Here is a 25,469-nt window from a genome sequence, read left to right on the forward strand (position 1 = left end):
AGAAATAATTACCTACATTAAGAGAATAAAATTATTACCAGAAAGTGTGGAATCCTTTCCTTTAGTTTTCAGTTTTTGCATAATCCATGTCTTTGTTCTGCACTTTTACACAAGGGGAGAGATGTGTTTGCTCTTGTCTTAGTGTCAGTTTAACTAATATTTGATAAAGCTTGAATACATTTTGAATATAAAGGGAGAAAGGTCTCTATACATTCCCAAAACGTGTACTGTAAATCCGAAACCTCAGTACTGTGAGCACACCAGGATGCAGGAGTTAGGGAGTGTCCCCAGTATCTGTGCTGGTAACAGAGCACTGAAAAGGAGTTTGAAGAACAGAGCATTTGTCAACCAAAGCATTTGGGATTAAATATTATGATGGTATTTTCTTGCAGAACAGTTCAGCAATGGAAAGTCACTCAGAAGGAACCAAAAGTTCAATGCATGGCATTTAAAGACCCATAATTTGACACGCTTTCCTTCCACTTATCTTTCTCAAACATTCCCACAAGTGTATGCCTTGGCCATATTACACTCTTTAGAGTTCTCCAAATTTGACCTTTACTTTCCTACTTTATGCCTTTCCTGTTGCCAGTTCCTCTGCTTGCATGAGTCTGCCTGTCAAATACAGACTGATGACTTGCTTTTAGTAACTGCTCAGTAAATCTGCTCAAGGGATGTTAATTGAGTATCTTCCCTGTGTTAAGGGATCATGTTAGGCAATATGGATACAGAGAAAGAAATGACACAGTCTGCCGTTGAGGCGTTTGCAATCTTGAAAGTCCCTCACTGACTATGTATCTTTGCTTTACCAGAGCTTATGCTGCTGCTTCAGAATGTCTCAGCTTGGTATATACTTTATAAATGTGGATGGAATAAATGAATAATTAAAAATTACCATCCAGGTATCATTATGATTATTTTATGCTCTAGAGAAAATTAAATTTCTTGGTCTTCAAACAGAGTGCAATAAAAACTGATGTCTAGTTAAATTGCATAAATGTTCAGTGATACACTCTTGTGTGCTTTTTAAAAAGAAATATGTTGAATTGTTTTAGTGGAATTGAAGTGCTTTAAATAATTCTCTTATATCATTTCTAGGAATAAGGGCCTAAATTATCTGGGTAGGAATCACTCATCAGTTTAAGTGTTACACCATGACCTGTAGCAGCGACTCTTCCCTGTTATTTAGAACATGGAAAGCCAAGGTTCACATCATGCTCTTCCCTTGTGTGTGGTGCGTCTGTGAACCTGAACTGCGCTAATAGGAGAGACAGGATCATTAGTCTCGCTCTGTTCATGGGGGGGGTGGGAGGGTCTCTTGTCAGAAGACAGAAATTCTATGTGGCTTTATAGTGGTGATCTAGAACACACACCTGCTCTGCTACTCAGAAAATAACAGATACTGTGCCCTGAAGAGCAGCCGTCAACATCTGGGCTTTGCAGCTGCATTAGCGGTCTGGCTTTGAGTGGGGGTGCAGAAAGCAGGGCTCCAGGAGTAGTGATGCCTTTTTACTGGGCATGATGATCTTCACCCAGGAATAAAGCCATACAAAGGGGAGATTACACTCCAGGAAGCCTTTAAAGCTCCCAGTGTAAATTGAGTGAGTGTCAGCTGGTGTGCTTTCTTCCAGGTCTTGTCTTTCTATGCATGTGCAGAAAAGCAGAAGGGAAAGAAGTTTGCAAGTTCTGTCTTGCCAGCGTGGGAATTTTTTCTTCTGTCAAAGACTTATTAAATGCTACTTTGGATTGCTAGATATGATTCACAGGGAAGATACCATGGAGTACAGTTCTTTGTAGTAGTCCAGCTATCTCAGATCAGTTAACAAGAGGAGTTAGTAGCCCATTCACTCATGTCATTATAGTCCAACAAGAGAGTCTCATTTACAAGTAGGAAACCTTCCAGGTATTAGTCAAAGCAGTATATCAAACTGCTGTGTTCATTATGATGCCATGAAGCAAATCGGATGTAGACCCAGAGGGTGTTCTGTTCCGAGTTCTCACCCAGACCAAATGCCTCAGCCAAGTACAGTACAGACATTATTTTAAGAGTTTTGGTGATTAAATGCTGCACATCTGATTTTCGGAGTGCACTGGATAAAGATGTGGCCTATTGAATTTAGAACACATTTGCATTTCTCTCTGAGGCGTGGAAGTATTCCAGCCTTTGCTTAACATGCTTGACTATAGTAGTGTTGGAACATTAATATGCCTACAAATTTTACCTGGGAAGCTTGATTAAAATGCAGATACTGGGGCTTTTCCCTCAGAGACTCTAATTATTCTTGGGAGTTGCTCAGAAATCTATTGTATTAACAAGAACAACCAAAGGCTATTAACGTAGGTGGCCCCTAGACCATATTGTAGGAAACACCGACTTAGCATTTTGGAAAACATGTTAATCATTGAACATACAAAATAGTCATACTAATGATCTGGAGCAAGGAAAGATTCTAAGTATCTTTTAAAATATTAAACAATAAAAAATACAGGATTTAAATCTTGTCTGGTTAGAATGATTCAACCGCTGGCTCCGTTTCCTAGCTATGTGTCCTTGGGCAGTCCACATGATCCCAGTATCTCAGTCCGCCTCTGAGTATCTCACAGAGCTTGTTAGGATCAGATGGGATAACGTATAGATTGGTCACTCGTAGAACTTTACACACAGGCGTGTTACTGCCTCTTGACAGCCCCGGTGTGTCCAAGGCTACCGTGTTCCTTGCAGCTTCCGTTTGCTACTGGCTCCATCCGGTTCCTTTTACTGATTCGTCAGGGACCCTCAGTTCTTCCTTGTGACCCCTCAGCTTCCCAACTCCTCCTAATACTCACTTTCATTTAATATCCATCTGATATTTTGAGCAGCAGTTCTTGCCAAATGTAGCACTAGATTCAAAGTAGAATAAAATATGGCTTTGCCCTTGAGCAATGAACTGATTGCTGTTAGTACACTGATGGGAAAAAGGTTGAGTGGAATGCCCTAATGTGTTCCAGCTTTAAATCTTGATAAAACAGCCCCTCAGTTCTTCATTGACTGAATCAGTCATTCTTAGAATTGCAAATAACCAAGAAACATTGCCTGATTTGCTCATTATGATGATCTCCATTTTCCACTGGTATCTCAATTTTGTAATTTAAAGTAAAATAATTGGGTAAGATTGGCCATGTCAGTTCCACGGGACAGATTGCTTGGAATCAGCAGGGTCTGCCTTCAGGCATTTCCTCAAATTTCAGGAGATACGTAACCACACATACATACACTCCTAAAATGTGGGACAAAATATATGTAGGACTTTACCACCTGAATGATGGATTCCTGAAACTACTCCCATGAATAAACATGACTGCCATCAATTTTGTATGACATCATGGACTTAAATTAGTCTTTGAAAAATATGTGCTATAAATATCACAAAGGAGTTCCACTATTTTTAAGTTCCTAGGCATATATTACATCATTTAAATAAGTGAGTAATTAATCATACATCTAATTATCTAAAAATGGGAGCAGTCGGTTGTTTTATAAAATGCAGGCTCTCCTGTCAGCTCTCGATATCTATACCTTCAGAAAGCAGTCAGATGTGTTTTTCCCCTCAGCAGCCTCTAAGTCATTATATTCACAGTCTCGTGGTATTATATTTACTGAAGTGTTTTGAAATGTATTGCTCCTCTTTTTATGTATGCTTCACACACAGTCCAGCGGCAGGCTGTTTCTGGAGCTAAGGCAGTTGCAATTTGAAGACCATCTTGCTCTACCTGCTACCTAAGCAGTATACGACTGTTCTGAAAAATAAGGATACTGTTTATAATTATTTTCAGGAAACAGGGTGTTTCCTTGGATGAATACTCTATTCCTTGGTGTAGAACAGCATGTTCTTCAGACATTTTTACTAAATATATTTGATCATAGCATTAAGCTGCTAAAACATTGTTAATGACTTCAAGAAAACTGTTAGCTGAGATACTAATTTGATGATAGAGTTTAAAGAAGTCGGTGTGAGGCTGGAGAAGGAGATCTAAAGTGTGCAGTTATTAAGCTAGAAGGAGTTGTGTCACTTACATTTAAATTGTATGTAATAATCTGAAAATTAACCGGAGAGGTATAACATTGTTATGAAAATGCCTAATGGACGTAGCATTTAAATATACAGTATCCCCTTTCTAAAAGAGGATTCATTTCTTTAAAGTTCAAAACTAGTTTTATTTCTGGAAAATTTCATATATTGCACTTTAATGTTTTGACCTCTATTATGTACATGTGTCAGAGAACTTTTGCTCCCCACTGCCTGCCACGTAGCCATCACACGTGTGATTTTGTGCTGTCCTGACCCTGGGAGGGAGGAACTTGACTTCCACTTCACAGCCTGGGAATGACTGACACGTCAGGGAGATCACGTGGCTTGTGCAGCGGAGATGGGATTTCAGATGGAGTCTTAGGATGAACTGTCCCCGGGTTTTAAAATGTTAAGAGGAGGAGACATTAATGCCCCTTCACATAGACAGATCTATGTTCAACTCCTGCAAGCTTCCTCTATTTCCTGGGAATAGAACTCGATAGCAAACGCTCTTCAGAACCAGAGAGCCGAATGAGGAGCACCATCAGTAAAATTTCAGGTTAAATGTACTTTGTAATATGACCTTTCATGAGCCGTGTTGAGAATAGATCACAATAGATTCCTGATACCCCCCCAAATCTTTTCTTTCTAAAGTAGAGATGTGAGCATTTGATAATATATATTAACATTTCATCTGTATTCCTAAAATCTTGTTCTCCATCGATGTAAATGATTGTTTAACCATCAGTTCACTGAAATATTAGTTGCATTGGTCTTGATGGAACACCCTTTCATTAAATACTAAATACTTTGCAAATAATGGTTACTGGCTAAATTATATTATATTAAATATAATATGGCCTTATTATATTGTAAAAATGTTGTAGTTTTAGTGTGTAAGAGGTTTAGGAAAGAATGTTGAGAAAAGAAGTTGAATTCTCTCAGAAAGTAACGCAGTGCCGGTACATGTCAGGGGGAAGCCGGCTCTGGCCCCCTGGCGCTCTGTGATGATGTGGGGGTGCAGAGTGTGCGGTCCTTGGTGGGAGGTGCAGGCCGGGAGTAGAGAAGCTGCTGGGCTCTGAAGGCCAGCAGGTTCGGGGAGCCCGCAGCCCAGTGCAGCCTCAGGGACAGAGGGCCTTCTCAGTTCCTGCTTCTGGATCTTGCTGCCATCCACTTAGAGAGAAGTGAAGTGTCTTCTCCAATAACTGGCTTATTGTTGTCAGAGCTGTTCGCTTTCTTGCTCTGCCATGTCATTTGCTGCAGCCCTTTCAGGCGCCTGAGGCCGGGGGCCTGGCTGGGCATTACTGAGTGGCGTGTCCGGGGGGAAGCACACTGGGCTCAGCATTGTCACCTCTCTTCAGCTGCACTGCTGAGGGGATGCGCTCAGGGAGTCACAAATGACGGGGTAACCGTGGCACAACAGAGCAAATCACCAGCAGAAAACAAAAGTGTGAACAAAATGAGAAAGATGCTTTTATCCTGGAACAGCCAGAAACCCATTAAATGAAATAAATTACAGGCTGCCAGAGTGATGATTCACTGTCCTGTTGAAATAAGCAATATTTTGGAGTGAAGGAAAATATAACACAGTATGACACAGAGAGGTTCAAAATAAGGAAAAATCTTTTCCTTCTGGCTAGAGTGTGTGTATTCACATTGGAAGACAGAGACTTCCAACAGCTGTCAATAAAGTGTGTATTAAAATGTGCTTTAAAATATTGTTACTTAGCATCTCCTCTTCTGGAGTATATTGATAAGCAGCAAAACCCCAGTGAGAGGAATTCCTTATTAGCTATTGTCACATGCTGTACTTATTTTAAGATATTAACGTTAAATTTCAGTTTCTTTATGGCAGTGGCTTTGTACTTCAGTTATGGAATGGTCCATTCAGTCCCTCATTTATTCAATAATATGTATCAAGCCACTTCTATGTGGCCGGCATTAGAAAGGCATCAAGGGACAAGAGACGTGCTCCCCAGCCCAACAGGACTGTGGCCTCATAGGATAATGATAAGGATTTGATAACTTATCAAATGCTTTCAGAGTAAACATTTAGCAAGCACGGTCTGTTGCAACTCCCACAACAGTCCTATGAAATAGGCATACTTTCCGTATTTTACACATGAGGAAAACGAGGGTAAGAGGTTGAGTAACTCGGCCCAAGTTGTCAGCTGAAGAATGAGTGGGGTGGGCCAAATGCAGACACGGTCCAGCTGACTTCCTCTGTTCTCGCTGAATTCGCCTTGATTCCCATAAACTGTGGTGGCTGTCCCAGAAGGAAATGTTACATAGCCTCCTAGACCTAGAAAACTTTTTAATTTCTCTGAAGATATTTGCTCTGTGCGGACACATCTCTCCTGCTTGTAGGCCTGCCCTCTGTCTTTCCCAGATTACCTGTGAAGCTAAGGAGATAAACAGACCCAAATCTCACTGCCATACTCCATCACAGTTAAAAATCCGCAGGGAACGTTCACAAGAATCGTTCTTCATTCTTTGCCTCTGTTTACTTGATTTCTTTTTTTCTTCCATCTGCTCAGTGCAGAAACATCTTTTGCTCTTAAAATGGAATATTTGTGAGAATTACCTAGTGTTCTCAAGTTATAGCAGTTTATAAATAGGAAAATTAGAGTGATGTGAAATCCAGTACTTACTCCCACGTTAAACTGAAAATGCTTTATAATCTGCACAGTGTTTACACATATATCACTAAGTTAATCTTTACGAAAGGAATTGTTTGATTGACATGACAGTTTTGGCATAGTTTGCTCTTTCTACCGAATTCATCCTGATTATTGTGAATAACTCATGAGAGGAATTAGAAGCCAACAGCCAAGATATACTCACTGTGCGTTTTTTGAGACAAGCTTTAGAAGATACGAACAATGTGTAGAAATTTTAATAACTTTTTCTATATTCAGATACTAATGATACCATATATCACCAAAATACAAAGGTAAAAGTCCTTCTGCAGATCATTTAATTGATTTCTCTGCCTCCTGAAGGAATATTACTTCATTCATCATAAATTAATTTTGGCTTTTAAAAATTAACTGTTGAATATTTTTCCTAACTGCAGACACACCTTAGGTACTTCCTGTTGCTTATTGGACCCATTTCTGCAATGTTTTTTCTAAGAACTCAAACTTCTTCTTAGAAATAAATGATTTTGCACTGGGGAATAACTGGTTTATCATGGCCTCCATAGTATTACTAAACATTTTTACTGGCCTCTGCAGATGCTAGTATTCTCGCAAATTGGGGGGAGTAAATATGGTCTTTAAATCCACAATAATTAACAAAAAATTCCACATTTTTCTTTAACGTATCATTACAATGCAAGAAATCAGGGCCATTTTGTTTTTGCTATTTAAGCAATTGTTTAAATATGTTATATATTGAAAATTTAACATTAGGTGTCTTCCTTTTGAACTGTTCTCCTTCTCTATCTTAATTTATATTTTACCTCCAACTCTATGTCATGAGACTTTTCCATGTTATTATATATTCTTTGAATGCATGGTTTAATGCCTTTCAAAGTTGAAACTTCTATTTGGTCCCAATTGAAGGCGTTTCTTTTTAATGCCCTGGGACATGTTGCTCTCAAGACATTACATAAAAAGTGGTTGGGTACTGAAGTCACCAAATGACTCAAATCTAACAGCACACGATACTGCACCCTAGTGCCCTGCCGACTGTAGTCAGGCCGATTCTCACCACGGTGCCTTTTACAATGTAATCAAAATTGCATTTTGGTTAAAATGGTTGTTTTCAAGTTTAATCGCATATAGGTCCAAACAGCTATTCCACTGCATTGACTCGTATACACGTCTGTGTTCCCATTGACCTGCACACTTCTTAAGGCAAGCAAACGGGGTCTTTCTTCTTGATTCTCTCACCTGTATGCTTGGCCACAGAGGTAGATCTACCACGAAGATCATGGTGAGGGTGGAGAGTAAATCACAGAGCATTTCCCTCACCTGAAGTCATCCCCAGGCAAAGGCTCACCTGTATGATCACGTGGTCATAATTTTTGGAAAAATTTATAAAAACAAGATATTTTTATTAGACTACTGCATAGTTCTGTGGCTTAGTTTACATTAGTAATTTTGTCTTCTTGTCCTTAAAGATGGATGTCCAGCTTTTAAAGACCTGGCCCCACAAAGCCTAGATTTTTCCCTTGCTGATGCATAAGGAGCAATTAATTACTTACTTTTTGTTGAATGATTAGATGAAAGAAGTGAAGGAGAAGAGGGACGAATATATTATTAGTATATTTTAACATTTAAAAGTTAGCATTTCTGACAAAAATTTTCCACAAACCACCAACAGATAATGCTAACACATCACCCTTGCATAATGTCTGTAAGTTTACAAAGCTCTTACACAAACATATCTTTAATTGAATCTTTTACCAGCTCTTCAGTTAAATGTGGTCTTCACTTAAAATGATCAAATGGAAATGTTTACAACTGTGTTCTTTGTAGAAAGTGAATTATTATACTCAATTGTTAGAGTTAAAAGTTAAAGCACAGCAACTGAGTAACTCGTTCACATTCATAACAGCATCAATCCTAGAAGGCAGCTGATGGCCCTCGGAGGGCAGATGTGGTGCTTCATACAACATGGCGTTTACAGAAGTGTTTAAATAAACTAAAACTTATTCTACAGACAAGAAACTTAAAATAAAATAGGATTGATGATGCTGACCACAAATGATGAGCACTTTCCCTTCCTTCTTTCCTTTTCCTGTGCTTCTTGCCTTTTCTGGTCTTTTTTCTTTTCTTTCTTTTCATCTCTTCTTTTCCTGATGTAGGTGTTTAACATTATTCAACTGCTATAAAGCTAAAGCTTTTTTTGGAAAATTGAACCTAACCTGTACTGCACACAAGATGAAAATGTGGTTGCCAGTCAGTCACCTTGTGATACTATCTTTTACAACCTGTCTGTCAGGTAAGAAACACCCTTTGCGTATTCTCCATGAATTATGTCAATGTAATCAACATGTATGTTCACTTTATTAAATATATTACAATGAAGTTAGAATGAATACTTTATTTTGACATCTGGGTCAGATAAGTAAATTAATAAATATTAAAGTTAACCCTATTTTCTTTTTACTTTCAATCAAAATTTCATGAGATTTACTCAATCTTAAGTAATTGTGTGCTGGTAAAGTTTAAAATCTTGATCTTTGGGGGAAAAAAATCCCTGCTGTGTAGCATTTGTAAATTCCTGGGGAGTAAATGTTACTGCTATGGCCAATCTTGACAAATTTAAATCATTTAATGTGCTGTTGCAAAAGTACATAACAACTCACCATTATATAGTATTTTCACCATATAGATACACAAGGCTTAAGTGACCTCAATGGCATAAATGAAAGTAAAATGTAGTAAAATAATTAGAAAGTAATGGGTTTTAAACATTTGTTTCCTTTGTTCTTTCTATATTAGTTAATATAATTTAATTTTTATTACTAGCTGGTCAGTCTTATGAAAAACATTTTTAAAGCAATCTGCAATATACATAAGGACATTATAATAACGAAGCAGTTTTGAAACTGCTCAAGTTTCAGGACAGATACTGTATCTCTCTCTTTCAAAGACAAATATGAAGGATTCAGAAATACTTCTTAAAAGGAGAGCTGCATTGTGTTTTTATCTGAAAACAGCATGTTTTCTAACCATCAAATTTTCGTAATACTTTTTACTCAATTACCTTAACCCAGTAAGTACTTTTTGAATTGCTATTAAGTTCCAGACATAGAGGGATCTCATTCCTTCATCTGTCAATCACCATTGATTCTTTAGTGATGAACTTGATGGACATCTTGTTATTATTAAGGAAATAAAAATGCTGTTTTATTTTGAGGAGTAATTTTTATTATGATAACTTCAGAATCCCCCCAAAATTTATCAGTACTTAATAATTTTAATAACATTTATATGACCATAGTGATTACACATACATATAATTGCATACATGTTTATACATATAGTATGCAAATGTAATAAACTTTTTAATGGTAGGTTATCATGGCTATCTTGTTTTTATGAATAAGATAAACAATAATCTTATTAGTACTGAAAATTCATGCTACTTCTATTGACCACAAGTGTTAGTGCTATAGCTATAATATGCAAAGATAAGAAATAAATATCTGCAGAAATGGGTTCTGTCAACCTTAATAATAAAGGACTAGGGTTCTAATTTCATCAACTAGTAGCTCAGGTACTTGAGTAATGTCTTCAAACCACAACTTGAATTGCTGTTTTGGAATTAAAATGGTTTCTTCTTTCATTTTTAGAGTTCACCTGGCACAGAAGGTATGGCCATGGAGGTAGGTTGATGAAAAATACATTTTAAAAGTAGCTTTTCTCAAATGACTCATAGTTCATCTCTGCTTTAGATTATTAACTCTCTAAACTTAAAGGCAAGTGGTTAATGTTAGATCACTTGGAAATTTTGTAAGATGATTTATGTGGGGTCATAAGACAAATTGTTTGATTGCCAACATGAATGAATGAATACAGCACAAATATCCTGTTAGAGGATTGTAGCAGGTGGAAAACATTCCATGCGGCTTGTGATTTTTCTTGCATGCTCTGTAACAATCCTATGCCAGTAAATTTTAAAGCAGTATTTTAAATAATATAAACACCTAACTAATTTTTGGAAGTTTCTTATATTTTGGTGAGAAAGAAGACTAGACTGTGGAACCTGGAGATTCTGTTTATTTAGGAGTCCAAAGATGTTGCAAATTTTATTGTTTGTGTGTTATTGAATGTAAGTGATTCTGCTTAGTTGTTGAGGTAGAATAGTTTTTGCCAGAAAAAGAGGCAGCTTGGTATACTGGAAAAAATAGAGTCTAATGTGAGACCCACCTGGATTCGCATGTTCAGTCTGGTTTTCGCAGGCCATGTGATCTTGTGCAAATTATGCAACTTCTATGAGCCTCGACTTACCAATACGTAAAAATCACGGCGTTCTTATGAAGACTGAAGAAAATGTGATGATAGCTTCTAGTACGGTGACTGACATAGCCGATGCTCGATGATCATAGTAAGACTGGAAAAAGTCACGAAAGCCACTGCATAGTGGTAGGAGAACGAAGAACTGGGAAGAACTGCTGAGCGACCGATGCCAGCTCGCATGCCACGTCAAGGGTATTCGTGCTGGAGCCTGTCAGAGCTTCTGCTAGTAGGTGGCTGTGAGGACTCGGGGAAAGGCAGACCTTAGCCTGAATTCCACCACAGCCACTTCTCTTTCTATCTTGTGAGTCAGGAATCTCTACATGTACGCCATGTAAAGATCAGTAAGATCTTGACTTCAAGAACCTTACCATATACCCGGGAATGAGATAAGTAGGTAACAAATATATAAGAGCAATATAATGTGCACTTTAAAAGATTCACTATGAAGAATTAAGGAATGGCCAATAATGAGGGTAGGTGGTAAGAGAGGGAGCCTTGAAGTATTTCAGTGTTAGCAATGGAGCTAATTCTAAGTAGAGGGTGTGAAAGAAATGAAAGTACAGAGGTAGGGAAATACAGGCTGTGTAAGGTCAGTATTAATACAAGTATTTCGAAGAACAACTTGTTCTGCAAGATGTTTGTAGGAATTATTTTAAAAAGGACTTCATTGTCAAATAAATTGGGACAGCCTAGTTCATTGAAGTTCAGCAGTTTATTATGAGCTTTAATAACGACAGAAGTGTTGTCTCACAGTTCTGGAGGCTAGAAGTCCATGACCAAAGTGCTGTCAAGGCCGTGCACCCTCTGAAGCCTGCAGAAGGCTTCCTCTTGCCTCTTCCGGCTTCTGGCGGCACCAGACATCCCCGGGCTTGTGGTAGCATAAGTCTTACCATCTGCCTCCATGTCCACGTGGCCTTATCCCTGTGTCCCTTCACGTGATCTCTCTCTGTGCATGCCAGTCCCTGTGTCCAAATTTACCCCATTTAAGGCGACATTTTTAACTTGATTACTGCTATAAAGACCTTGTATCTAAATATGGTTCCATTCTGATGTGCCAGGGATCAAGAGTTTGACCTATCTTTTTGTGGGGGCACAATCAACCCATAACATTACCCTAAGTAAAAAGTACCGTGAATTCCTGAGGAGGAAAGAGTTACAAAATATCCACATGCTCCCAAGTTCATCTGATCACCCAGCTAATAGGCATTAAGGAAAAACAACCCCCCCCCCCCCCATGCCGACTGGTCGCAATTCAAATCCGTGACTACTCATTTCAAGCTGACGCTGGTACTGCCCAGCAGACACACTCAGTTTCCCCAGCGAATTCATTTTCTCACTGTCCTAGGACCTGTCATAGTTGCTCCCCCTCTCGGCAAAATTCCAGCGGCTTCTTGCCCATCCTGACTTGCTGCTGATGACTCTGCTTCCTATTGCACAGAGACGTCGGAGGCAATCCGAGGAGACGCCCACGGCCTGCCGCCTTACTCTCCCCCTACATCTGTGCTCAGACACTCTGTCTTCCTGCTTATGTCACAGATGATCTTACGTGCCAAGCCCTGCCCGTGCACCCCAGGTCCTGATCCCACACGGCCCGTTTAAGTTCATCACTCCAGAAATTGTCCCCTGTGTTTCCTCATCACCTGCTTCTCCCTCTCGGCTCGATCATCGCTGTCAGTGGACAGACACTCGGTAGCGATTTCTCTCATTTAAAAAGATCATCCCTTTGCTGACCCCACACCCCGTGGCTAGGCTCCCTTTCTTTTCTTTCAGAACTATTCCTTCGAACCCACACACAGAAGGATGCTTGCTCTCTTTAATTCTCCAACCCATCATTTCTTTTGAACCTACTATGGAAAGACTTTCACAGCACTGTTCGGCCAGAACTAGCATGTCCATGGCACCAGGGTACACACGTTAACTCGTTGGTCAACTTTGACCTGCTGGAAGCAGGGCTGAAGTTTCAGGTATTCCATATAGCCCGACATCATCTACAGGTGAAGAGGGTTTGTTTTTCCTTTGTATCTTTGGGTTTTTAAAAACAAGGAGACCTTTCCCAGATACCTTTCAGTAGATCTCCAAACACCTCAATGTCCAGAGCCGGTCACACATTTACCACCAGTCCTCTCATAGGAGGGAGTGATACAATGGCATTGATCCTAGACAGTCTGCACTGCAGAGTCCTGGGGTGGCGGGCTTGATCCTCGAGCGAATCTGAGCTTGGTCATCAGTGTAGGAAGGGAGGGCAGGCACTGGTCAGGCAGCTAGCAATGTCTGCTACATCGCTTAGGTGAGCTGAAATTGAGATTTTTTTCCCCCTCACTCATAAATGAAAGAGTTCTCTCCAGTATGTTATCCTGCATGTACAAAACTCTTTTAGCTATTACCTTACCACTCTCCTAATAGCCTATGTGACTAGCTTTTAAATGAAATATATGCTTGACGTGAATATTCAGATATTTAATTAATAATTAAATATCGGAGAGTAAATATCTATTTAGAGGCTTTTCTCAATCAAGGTTTGCTTTTACCTTACTTTCATTGAAAAAGAAATGTAGCTATTTCAGGACCAATGTTCACCCAGGCTAATCTAAAACAAAAATAATTCTCCCTTTACTTTCTGTGTTATTCAGTGAGAAAAAACTATAAGGGGAAGAAATAAAATAGCAGGAAAGTCCAGTGCAGATCAGTAGTTTTCTGTTTAAATACACATATAATTGCATTGGACATTCATTTCTTCTTTAATCTTATACTCTTGTCCATTGGTAATAATAGTAATGGCATAATCATGCTTGTCCTATAAATACAGTGTATTTAGAAGATATTTATGAGCTTTAAACTCCTCTAAGTAGTATTTATTTTTGCTATTTAGTCTATTTAAATTTTAAAAAAACTGTTTGAAAATTTCACTCTAAAATCATTACTCATCGGGGGTAGAGTTGACATAGAAGTGATCCTGCCTTGAAGAAGAGAATATAAATATATTGGTCAAATTACCCATTTCTGCTGGTCTTCTTAAGCATTTTCATGTGAATTGGGAAGAAACAGCAGTCTCCAGATCAGCAGATGTTTCTAAATCACTTCAGTCAGAAAAGCTGTGCAAATGGGAGCGACTCACGAAGAGCTGAAGAAGTTGTCCATGTGGGAAGAAAAACAGCATATGATTTTTATCATCGATAAACACGCGGCCATTTCTTTCAGAGATGGAGAATCTCGACTCCATATCCAAATGTCTCTAGTAGCTGTCAGGGATTTGGGATCCATTTCTCACTTTCCCTGGTATCCTGTTACATCCTGAAAGGCCAATAAATATTGAGCATCATCAGGAGAATTACTAGAAGTGAAGCAGAAAACGTTACGTGCATTTGCAGTTTTACAACCTCAAGGAGTGTATGTGGGTGTAGACACAGCTCGGAGCAGGACTTTCAAATTCATTAGCAGAGGCTTCTGTGAACCCCTCACATTCGAGATGGTACCTGTGGTTGCAGTAGACCCAGGGGGCCCAGGGCACACACTCCTTTCCTTTCTTTTTAAAATATAGATACAATCATCACCATGTAGAACAAATGGCGGCATGAAACAACAGCTAGAAAAGTACATTTCTGGGGCTAAATCTCAATTCCTCTGGTTCCTCTGAGAAGAATGAATAGAACTCGGCCCCTGGCTTTTAGAAGCTTTAGGAGTATATACATATGTATGTTGTGTATGTGTATGTTTACACACATACAAAAGATAAGATAGATGCATAATATAATAATAAAAATTAATTTTGAAAGGATTGGCAAATTTAGGATAATGTTGGAAAAACCAGGATTTATTGATTTTTCAAGCCAAGTACACTTACGTGCATTGTCTCAAAATAATTCTTGAACTATCTAATGAGGTGGGCTTTATTATTATCCGTGTTTTATAAGGAGTGATAGCAAGGCTTGGAGAGTTTAAATAATTTTTCCAAAGGCACTGTGAACAGTAGTGAGGCAAGGTTTAAATGAAGTAATGAAATCAATCGTTAAGGGACGCTGAGGCAAAGCTCTCACCTTCAGGGCTGACGTCGGAGCAGATGCAGCGTCTGCATGACATGGCCTTAAACTCTCTCTTAAAAAGTAAATTGGGCGAGTGAACCATAGCCTTGATCTAGGAGAGACAGTCTAATGATCCCATGTCAGAGTTTTCCACTTTTCTAGCTACGCATCTCAGCGTTCATTCCGTCGGGCACACGGCTGTTTTCTGTGCTCTGTAAATGGTACACCTTGATGCCACGTGACTGATTCTCTCCTCCTGCTGTCAGGTGTCACTCTTCCCTTCCAGAGAGGACAGCTGCCGTGAACAGGTGCTTCCCACTGTGGGTATGTTTGTGATGGACTTTAAACCAGCTGCTCAGAGCTCCTATCCATACGCTTCGTTTATTAGACTGTTCTGTGTTGCTGAGTACCGGTGTTGGTCGCATGTTTAGAAAAAAAAAACAGACAAGAACCAATTCAGGAAAGAGACCAAGTTCCCCAGAAAAATCTAGGAATTCATCCATTCTCTTGTTCAGCAATCATTAAGCACCTCTTGTGTTCCAGAGTGCTAGACAGCCAGCTAGGAGAGTGGTGTGCAAAGATTATGGACATAGCCACCTTTCTCCAAGCGTTTGCAGTGTCGTTGAGCAGAGAATTGTCATCAGGAGTCACCCCATGCGAGTTAAGTCCCATAAACTATAGAGGAAGTTATGCGCACACAAACGAGGACCATCTGAAGCTAGGAGGTAAGAAGTGGCCTCCCAAAGTAACCGACTCTATGGCGAAGTCATAAAAGACCATGCAGATTTTGATAGGAGGAGAAAAGCGATCTGGTGACGACGGAAGGAGGAAAACCATGTGCAGAGGCTCGAGGCGTGAAAGCATGGCTTCTTTGAGGAAATGCAAGTCGGTGAACAGGCCGGGTGCTTCAGGAAGAATAATAAGAGACAGGCAGAAAAGAAATTTATGTGAAGAACCTGAATATCGTGCTCAGAATTATAGGGACAAGTATCTTTTTTTGAATGAAAATGGAGATTCTGTGTTTCTGACATATCTTTCAGAACTTTTAAAATAATGTATCCAGATTTTTTCACTTATAAAGCAGCACTATATTAAAAATTTTGTTTTTCTTGTAGTTTCAGAGGAAGATAAAGGATTTGGACCGATCTTTGAAGAGCAGCCAATTAATACCATTTACCCAGAGGAATCACCAGAAGGGAAAGTGTCGCTGAACTGCAGGGCCCGAGCCAGCCCGCTCCCAGCTTACAAGTAACGTACCTCACTGCTCTGGACAGAGTGGGTTACCAACCACAGACTGCAGATCTGCGTCTACCGCCCTTTACTGATAGAGAAAGCTGTAATATGAGGCTTCCTACCAAGTCCAGGGACATGAACAAAAATATTGGCATTTCAGTTATTAAAATAAAGTTGTTTAATGTCCAAATAGAAAGCAAGTTCCCTTAAATATGTGCAAGAATTAACATTATTTCCTACACAGGTAATGCCAGTGCCATTCGATGTTTTCCACTTAAAAACCATCCAGTGGAAGTCATGCTACTAAGCATGAAAATCATGCACGTTATAAATGCACACATTTGAGGATAAAATGTTCTTGTATGCTTTGACCTGATAACTCATACCTGCAGACGATGGATGGTATTTCTGTATTAAACACATTTAAAGAGCTTGCATAGAGAATTCTAGAAAGCACCACTCTTTTCAATGGTTTCGAATCTGTATTCCAGACAATACAGCAAATTTCTTAAATGCCTTTAGCTATTGGACTATCTATATAAACGTATCTTTCTGTTTTTTTATTCATCTTATCTAAGATAACTTTATAAAAAGTAATGGGTTTTCCTACTTCAGATGGTCCAGGAAAGTATGCTAGCAGTTTATGTTGTAAATAATGAGATTCAGAAATTAACCAAATGCTAATGGATTTAAATTTTACCTGTGAAATGGTTCCGTGAAGACAAAACAAGTGATTGATGAGAAAATTGGAGCTTGAGCATGTTCATGTCAGCTGATGTAATTGAAGGTTGTCATTCAACAAGGCTGATTTTAAAAGTATTGTTTTTCCTAGATGGAAAAATAACTTTCTATTGTTATAAAAAGTTGTTATCACAAAGAATACCCCTTCTCCCATTTAAGTCCAATTGAACTCATTTTCTCTTGCCTCTGGCTGTAATTATAAAATCACTCATAAAATAAAATAAGAATTTAGATGAATTTAGGTACAAAATCACCATCCTTTTGAAATGTTTTTTTATTGTTTCAATTTCATGCATGGGATTGCAAAATAAGTAGGTATTTTATAAATTATAAATAATACATTTGTTCTGAAAATATTTGATGGGTTAGACTTATTTCTACCCTTAAGCCATACGTAGTAGCAGTTTATGTACATTGTCACGGACATGATAGTATGATGACTCACAGGGGCTGTAGAGGAGACTAAACCAAACACGTGATTTGGCAGAGAGGAAACCTGGTCCTGAATAAGTAGATTGCTCCAGAGCTAGTGAATCACAGATCCAGGACTGAAACGCAGGTTTCATGACTTTCAATGACACATACACTTTTTTTCTGTGTGTATCTACCTACATAAGTTAATAGCATTTCAGAAGCTATTTGGTGACTTACACTGTGCACTCTGCCCTTGATGTATATACACGGAACCTTAGCAAATGGGCCTCCAGGCTGGCATGGAGGTGACAAAACAAGAGATTGTTCTCAGGTAGTGTCTCCTTGTCACCTCCCCTCCCCCAGAGGCAGTAAGGAGCAAAGGTTTGCATAACTAAGATTCTGCAGGAGCACCTCCCTTCCTCCCTCCCCTCCAGTCCTTGGCGATCACCAGTTTCTTCTTTGTCTCTGTGTGTTTGACAATTTGGGAAACCTCATGTAAGGAGATATCCTGCAAAGTGTTCTTACCAAAATTAGAAAAGCAAAAACAGAAGCAACACTTGTCTTGGCAAATGCATCACCACCTTCCTCCCATAGGTTGTAGGAGCCCCAAAGCCCCCAGGGGGAGTGTGGTCTGACTGTGCACATGTGCATGTGGAGAGCTGAGGTCTTATGAAAGCAGTCTGTTCGACAGCAAAAAAAGAGGAGAAAAAAGTCAGCTCATGACACAGCTTGATGATGGAAAAGAACATTTGAAGTTTTAAAATGTATTTACTATGCAGAGCAAGCCATGCTAACCTTGGTAATCATGCAGTTTCTCACTCACAGTAGTTTTATATTTATGGCATGGTCTCCGATAATGTCTTATTCATGGCAACATCCTGGAAGGTACAACAGGGAATTTTACCTTCTGCTCACCTGCCTTGAGGCTTTCGGCATTTTGCTTTGACCCCCAAACATAAAAAGAACTCTGGTAAAATCATTGTGTGAAAAGGATTATGACGATGGTGTGCATTCCTGAAAATAAGATAGACAGGTGAACTTACCTAAACACAGCAAAACTTAATCATTATGACATCAGAGGCAGAATCAGATCCACTGAGGGTAGTTAAGCCAATAAATAACAATTTGGAGTCAATATAACAGGAAAAAGCAGGTAACAATTAGAATTGCTCAACAAGGAAACCTATTGCCTCAGCAAGTGGTGAGCCACTTCCTTAACGGGATGGTTCACACAGGGAAATGCTGCCGGCAGTGGGGGAGAGGGGATTTATTCATTGGGTTGGAATCTGGTAGGTTTTCAAAATGCAAAAGCAGTTTTCTGTGTTTGCTTTTAAATCACCTCCTACATTGTAAAAATTAAAAATAAAAATATTACAGTAATTTGACTTTATAAAATATATTCTAAAATTACTAGGGCTTTTTGGCAAGATTCTGACCCTAGTCAGAAATGTGCCAGGCAATGAGCCGTGGGTCGGAGCCCGCTGTCTGACCACAGCTCTTGTCTATGACATTGCTGAAGATATGGAGCCCTAGGGTTAAACCTGGTACGAGATGATGATGAATTTAAGCAGGTAATTGGCTTAATTGGAAACTATCGTCTACATGCATTCTTTTTGTAATGGCATCAAGAAAGTTAGATTCCTGTTTCTAGTCAGTGTATTTTTAACACAGTATTTATAAAATTTACCTGCAGTAGTGTACTTGTGTTTTGGAAGCAAAAGACCAAATTACTTTTATCATTTTCAAATTGTGTGATCGACCTCTAGTGGTCAGAATGTGGCATTTATTGAGTAGAACCCTGATTTCAATTAATTAGTTTTATTGAAAAATGACTTGGATGCTTAGAATCAGATATTACTATTTTATATTTTGTTTCTGTCAGAGCAATGCCTTTAGGTATCGCATACAACAGGTGCAGATATACATGAAACTAGTGCATAGATGCTTGTCATTTATAATCCACGTATATCTGCTAAGAAACCAATTTATGTAATGAAATTCAATGACATGTTTGTCTTTTGGGATGCCTCATGAAAAATGGAAATATTTCATGCATTTGAACATTCACCTTTCTGTGCCAGAGCTAAATTGTAATTCATGAGCCCAAAGACGTGGAATTACAGGATCCAGAGAAATACTTCTCTGAGTCATCTACTTAATCATCTGACCTCACATGGAGCGCTACTCATATTACTTTAGAATGATAGCCGTGTACACTGCTTGTAGTCTGCCTGACCTTTGATGTGACATTTATTTCTTTTTTCTCCCAGGTGGAGAATGAATAATGGGGATATTGATCTGACCAGTGATCGGTACAGTATGGTAGGAGGAAACCTTGTTATCAACAACCCTGACAAGCAGAAAGACGCTGGAATCTACTACTGTTTAGCATCCAATAACTACGGGATGGTCAGAAGCACTGAAGCCACCCTGAGTTTTGGATGTAAGTAATCGTAATTTTGAAAAGGGCAAGTGTAGTAGGTGAAGTAGAAATTAGATGCTGGCATTTAAAAGTTCGGTAAGAAGAGAAGTCAGGGTGAAGAGGGAGTGAGAGTAAGGGCCCGCAGGTGAGGACGGCCTTACTGGTGTGGAGAAAAATGTCAAGAGAGCAAAGCATCCTGGAAGGTATTGGACAATAAACGAAGGCTGTGTGCTGAAGGATCTTGAAGACTTTCTAAAAACTAGCCTCAATGGAAGTGCTGAGCCATGCATTTGCAGTGGGGTGGTATGACCCTCAAGGGCATGAAAATTGATCTTGCAGAGAAAAACCATCTTAACAATTCCTGTCTCTCCAAAGCTCAACTTTACCCAACAAAATCTAATCCCTTAGTTCTTCATTTCTTTGATTAAGAATAAATTGAGCTAAATTAAGTTTGAAAAATTTCTCCTAATTAATAGGGGCAATAATGAAAAGTATTGGAGAAATACCATGGTAGACTAAAAAGTTAGAGGTTGTTCTGGGAGAAAGCATTCGCTGGGAGAGGGGTTGGACTAGATCTTCAGGAGGCGGTGTTTTAAGACAGCACTGGAGTCTTTCGCACGATGGGTTACAGGGTGACAGTGATGCTCTGCGAGGCCTCATGTCGCACTGATTTCCAGAAGGGAGCGAGACAGGGTCGGGAGAGCTGGCCCGTTAAGTGTGGGTGGTGACGGGGAATGTACGTAATACAATCTTTGAAGAAATCATCGAGACTGCATTGCGCCCAAGAGAAAAAGACTCGAAATATTTAAGGAAAGTCTAGTCAAAGGGCAGAAACATTCTGCTCTCTTTACAAATACATGGGCGCAAGGGAAACCATCCTGAAGAATGAGAGGAAGCATCTAAACGGCTGCTTCACAGGCAGCGACTGTGGCAACATTAAGTCACCCATGTGGAAATCTAGGTATCTGAGGATGGGGGTGGCATTCAGGTGAGGCCCAGGACTAGGCATGCAGATGTGAGGGATTCCCTGCAAAAAGGTAACGATTAGAACGATGACTTTTCAGATAGAGAAATATGTTGAGAGAAGTAGATTCTGTAACTGGTCTCAGAGAAGGAACCGGAGATGAGGCAGGACTGAAACGGAACGAGCACCAGTAAAATAAAGGGAGATTCAGATAGTGCTGTTCCAGAATGTGATTTGCAAATACACAGAGAAGAGGGAAGTGAGGGCTAAGGAGCACCAGGGTTTGCGCAGGAGCAGAGATGCGTGGCCGTCGCCTTTCCTCGGCGGGGGTCCCGCCCTCCAGCCTGTTCCTTCTCCACGTGGAGTCATCTCTCCAGAAGGGAAATATGCCTCTGAAATGAGTCCATTACTCCAAGTAATTCCCCCTTACTTGTTTTCTCTAGCAGACTCCTGGTTTTGTCTGAGCCCATGATATTTCCAGCTCCCCTTACTGAGATTCTTTCTAAATTTGAAGCAAAAGTTGAGGATACTTGTGATCTTAGGGTTCTCAAAATACTCATGCAAGCTGGAGTTCACCACAAAACTCGTTTATAATGTTTGCAAATCCCAGCATGTAAGCCCAGGGAATGTACTTTCCTAGGCTTCACAAAAGTAACTGGGAGGTATTATATCCAAAAGTGAGTTAGTAGCTAAAAGGTGAACAAACCTTAATGAAAATCTCTATCTGTTCACCAGACAGTGAATGTTGTTCTTCTTGCACAATTAGATCTCGATCCTTTTCCACCTGAGGAGCGCCCTGAGGTCAGAGTGAAGGAGGGGAAAGGAATGGTGCTTCTCTGTGACCCTCCGTACCATTTTCCAGGTAAACTGAGTCTCTCTGTGACGGTAAGCATCTATGAAATGAAATGAGCAAGCTCTAAGCTTTTTAACAGTAATGGTACATTTATGATTAAATAAGACTCAATATTTGCCCAAGCTTGTAATGCATCATTTACTTGTGGTTATAGAAGCTTCCAGACTCATAGTCGCTTGGCCCTAGTACTAGAGACCTATGAACGTTTTGGTTTGTAAGCAGATATACACATTGGATTATGTCCACATTAAAGTTCCTGTTACACAGGAGAAAATATAATAGATATTTTATAAATTATTCTTGAAGTAAAATGGTACCAAAGAGTGATATATAATCGATCATTTTATTAATAATTAACATCTGCAATATGCTGTGAACTGTAATTAAATGTTAGAAAGGGGTAACGACATAGTAAATTATTAATCTCTTTAGGACTGCTGATCTTCAAGAAGAATCATCCAGTTTAGTAAAGGGCTTAAATTGAGTGTCATCTCTAACAAGATTCAACCTTTGAACGTGTTTTCTGTAGTTTGATATGGCTGAAGTAAAAGCCACCAGCATGCTAATTAAAAGATGAACACTTCTTATACTTACACTAATTTTCATTTGTTTTACCAAATATCCCCTTGAAAAAATATGTAAATACCACTTTTCACAGGGAGAGAGATGCTTTGTAGACTTATAGTATGCCATAAATTTGACTTCAAATACCTCCATAGAGAATTAACAATAACAAGCTATTATAAATCATTTTTCATGGAATGCATTAATACAGAACGTATGTAAAATCATACACACATCTATATATATTCTGTTCCAATTATATAAATACATTCTGCTTACATGTCAAATATTGGTAATTTCAGTCACTGTAGGAGAAAGACTGTTAATAAATGTAAGAGAAACACATGAGTTCAAAATGTTGTAACAACCTTTCAATGAGAATATAGTCTTTTCTTTGAAGAACTGCTGGAACTGTTTGAAAAAAGTCCCCTCATCTCCATGGTATTTCCCACAAACAAAGCAAATGATCATAAATAATCAGTGACTGCATTTGACTGTATTCGGCACTGGATGGGCTCCATTCAGTCACTCTCACTGGGTCTCTTGTGACACTCACGTCTCATGTACCAGGCACTGTTCATGCCCCACGGATGCCTCAGGGAGTGAGACAGAAGAGCCACGTACCCACCTGCTGCTGGGAGAGACAGACAACAGACAGGATGTGTGATTAACAGGCGTGTGTCAGATGCTGACAGATGTGCGCTAAGGAGACAGTTAATGCAGGGAAGGGGGAGAGTGAGTGATGAGGGGACGGCTGAACTTTCAGAATGTGTATCACTGAGAAGGTAACTTGAACTGAAGGCCTGAGGAAATGAAGACCCTCACAGTGCAGGTATCCGAGGGTAGGGTATTGCAGGCAGGTGCAGCCAGAGAAGGCCTGAGATGGGACTGGGGAGGGGGGTCAAAGAGGCCAGGGGGCTGAAGTAGAGTGAGCGAGGCGGGGCAGTAAGAAATGAGATGAGAGAGAGGCCAGCGCTGGATCGTGTAGGACCTCATCACTCAGAGCCACTGCACTGGCTTTTACTTGCGTGACGTTTGTGTCAGAGGGCTTTGAACAGAGGAGTCACACGCCATCGTGTGAAAAAAGATGAGAATGGCTACTGTTCTAAGAAAAGACTTAGGGGAGGGTAACGGTGAAACCAGAAGATGGGGAAGGAGGTATCGCAATAATCTGGGCAGCATGCGAGGGGCTAGAGTGGTGGCTGTGGAGATGGGAAGAAGTGGTTGCAGTGAAGGTATGTTTTGAAGGAGGAGCCGAGAAGACTTGCAGTGGACTTCATGTGAGGTCTGAGAGAAACACAGGCATCAAGGAAGCGCCGGACTTTTGTCAGGAGCCCCTGAAAGAATGGAGTCACCGCTACCTGGAGGAGCAGACGTGGGCCTGTGCAGTGAGGTGCTTGTCCAGCTGCCAAAGGCAGCCGCCGAGCTGGGGTCCTGTAGGGCACAACGCCCGGGCGACGGCTGAGACAGCAGCAGGTTGTGATACACTGTTGTATGAACTGCTTTCCAAGCCACAGGACTGCCTGTGTTGCCCGGAGAATTAGTGTAGACAGAAAGGGAAAGAGGAGGCCAAGGAACAGGCGTGGAGGTTTTTCTCAGATAAGCCTCGGTTCCGGTCCCTGTGGCGCCTTCACTACAGTGCTGAGTGAAGGATTTCACGGACCGACACAAGGTTGGTAGAACTTGAAATCGGTAAGGCAAATGAGTTACTGCAGACACTGGTCATCCTGATAGAGACACATACATTTACACGGGCAGGGGGTGGGCAGAGGCTAAGTTGGTCTCTCAAGGACGTCTAAGCCACATTATTAATCACAGAATAGAATCTAAACAGCCTTCATCTTCTGTCAGATTATGTTATTAAGAGATTATAACCTCTTTGAACATCAGACATGTTACATTCAAATATAAGAATGGACATATGTTTCAGAACCATAATGTGAGTGTATGTGTGTGGGAGGGTTTCCATGCCATAAATCCCCCTTCATCCTAAATATAGTCAAGCTAAGGCTTTGTATTTTGCAGTCGAGAGCTTCATGGGGTTGAAGGTGAAAAGAAACCTTGGGCTCTGCACCTCCAAGAACATCATACATGAAGCCATTTATGATTGTCGAGCCCTATTGCTCTGTTTGGTGATCTGTCAAACGGATTCAGTCATCACTGTGTCAGATCAGTTTAGGCATATCTACATGCCAGTTTCCTCGTTTGAAATTTAGGGATAATAATTTCTGTGCCATCTGCTTCACAGAGCTTATTATAAGTTTCAAATTTAATAATGTACTTAAAAGTGTTAAAATGAACGTGTAATTTTAATGGATTATTATTAAATAAAATGTATTTAGTACATTTAATATGTCAAATCTACGATTATTAACGTAGATAAAGTATACTTATACTAAAGATTTTTGGTTTTCAATTATAGAAATGCTGTCTCACTCATTTACGCACAGGAAAAAGACTGGGAAGAAAGCCTCATCTTTCACAATCTGTTATATTTTTCTATGGGTTTGGTGCTGTACCATTTCTTGCAAAGGGAAAAACTCTGATCTGAACTACTTTACTCATTTATCAAGGACAATTACACATAAACAGGATATAAAACATTATTCTGTTATAATAATGTTGGATATGCAACTAATTGCCTAATGCCCAGCACAGAGTAAGTGCTTAACAAATATTTGAGGAAGGAGGGAGTGAAAGTGTAACTAAATGTATTCATTAAATTGATGGGCGTACAAATTAAAAAATATAAATTTACCTGTTCAGATTTTGTTTTGTTGAATTGCAATCAATAGTTCACAAATGTGTAAGACTTCCTAAACTCCTCAACCCTAAAATAATGGAAACATAACCCTTTATTTCTGGATAATTTTCTATCCAGAAATTTATCTATCAGAAACCAAGTTGCTACGTCTCACAAAATATTAATCATATATGTGTATATTTAGAGAGAGAATAATGGAAGAAAGTCCATCATTTGAAGGGTGAATACTCTTGACAAAATGCACAATACCTGGTCATAGATACAGATATGTATTTTAAAATGAGTAAGAAAATGGGAATGCTTTTAAGAAAAATGACTCCTGGCATGTTGAATAAAATCATGAATGAATCTTAGTAGACTAACAAACTCAGCACAGAAATAAACACAGGAGGGAATCCACGAGCCCACACTATAATGGGTATAAATTTCTCTCTACACAGGCTTAATACATAAGTTTACTGTGGGTGTCAAA

The 25,469-nt window shown here is 39.6% G+C and overlaps 1 protein-coding gene across 4 annotated transcripts in view; it reads left to right on the forward strand.

Annotated features, from left to right (window-relative positions):
• Positions 1 to 25,469, forward strand: part of CNTN1 (contactin 1) — a 263,071-nt gene that overhangs the window by 134,646 nt on the left and 102,956 nt on the right. For 2 of the 4 annotated variants that reach the window (XM_057491253.1, XM_036889464.2), the window contains 5 exons: positions 8,863 to 8,999; positions 10,357 to 10,389; positions 16,158 to 16,290; positions 19,701 to 19,873; positions 21,583 to 21,678. In XM_057491253.1, the coding sequence (XP_057347236.1) occupies positions 8,939 to 8,999; positions 10,357 to 10,389; positions 16,158 to 16,290; positions 19,701 to 19,873; positions 21,583 to 21,678 (496 nt within the window). In that variant the 5' untranslated portion in view covers positions 8,863 to 8,938. Of the gene's footprint in view, positions 1 to 8,862; positions 9,000 to 10,356; positions 10,390 to 16,157; positions 16,291 to 17,245; positions 17,328 to 19,700; positions 19,874 to 21,582; positions 21,679 to 25,469 lie in introns of those variants that run through there. The other 2 variants (XM_057491252.1, XM_057491251.1) reach the window with 2 other exon arrangements.

The sequence above is a fragment of the Manis pentadactyla genome, chromosome 14 (assembly GCF_030020395.1).
Source record: "Manis pentadactyla isolate mManPen7 chromosome 14, mManPen7.hap1, whole genome shotgun sequence".
NCBI lineage: Eukaryota > Metazoa > Chordata > Mammalia > Pholidota > Manidae > Manis > Manis pentadactyla.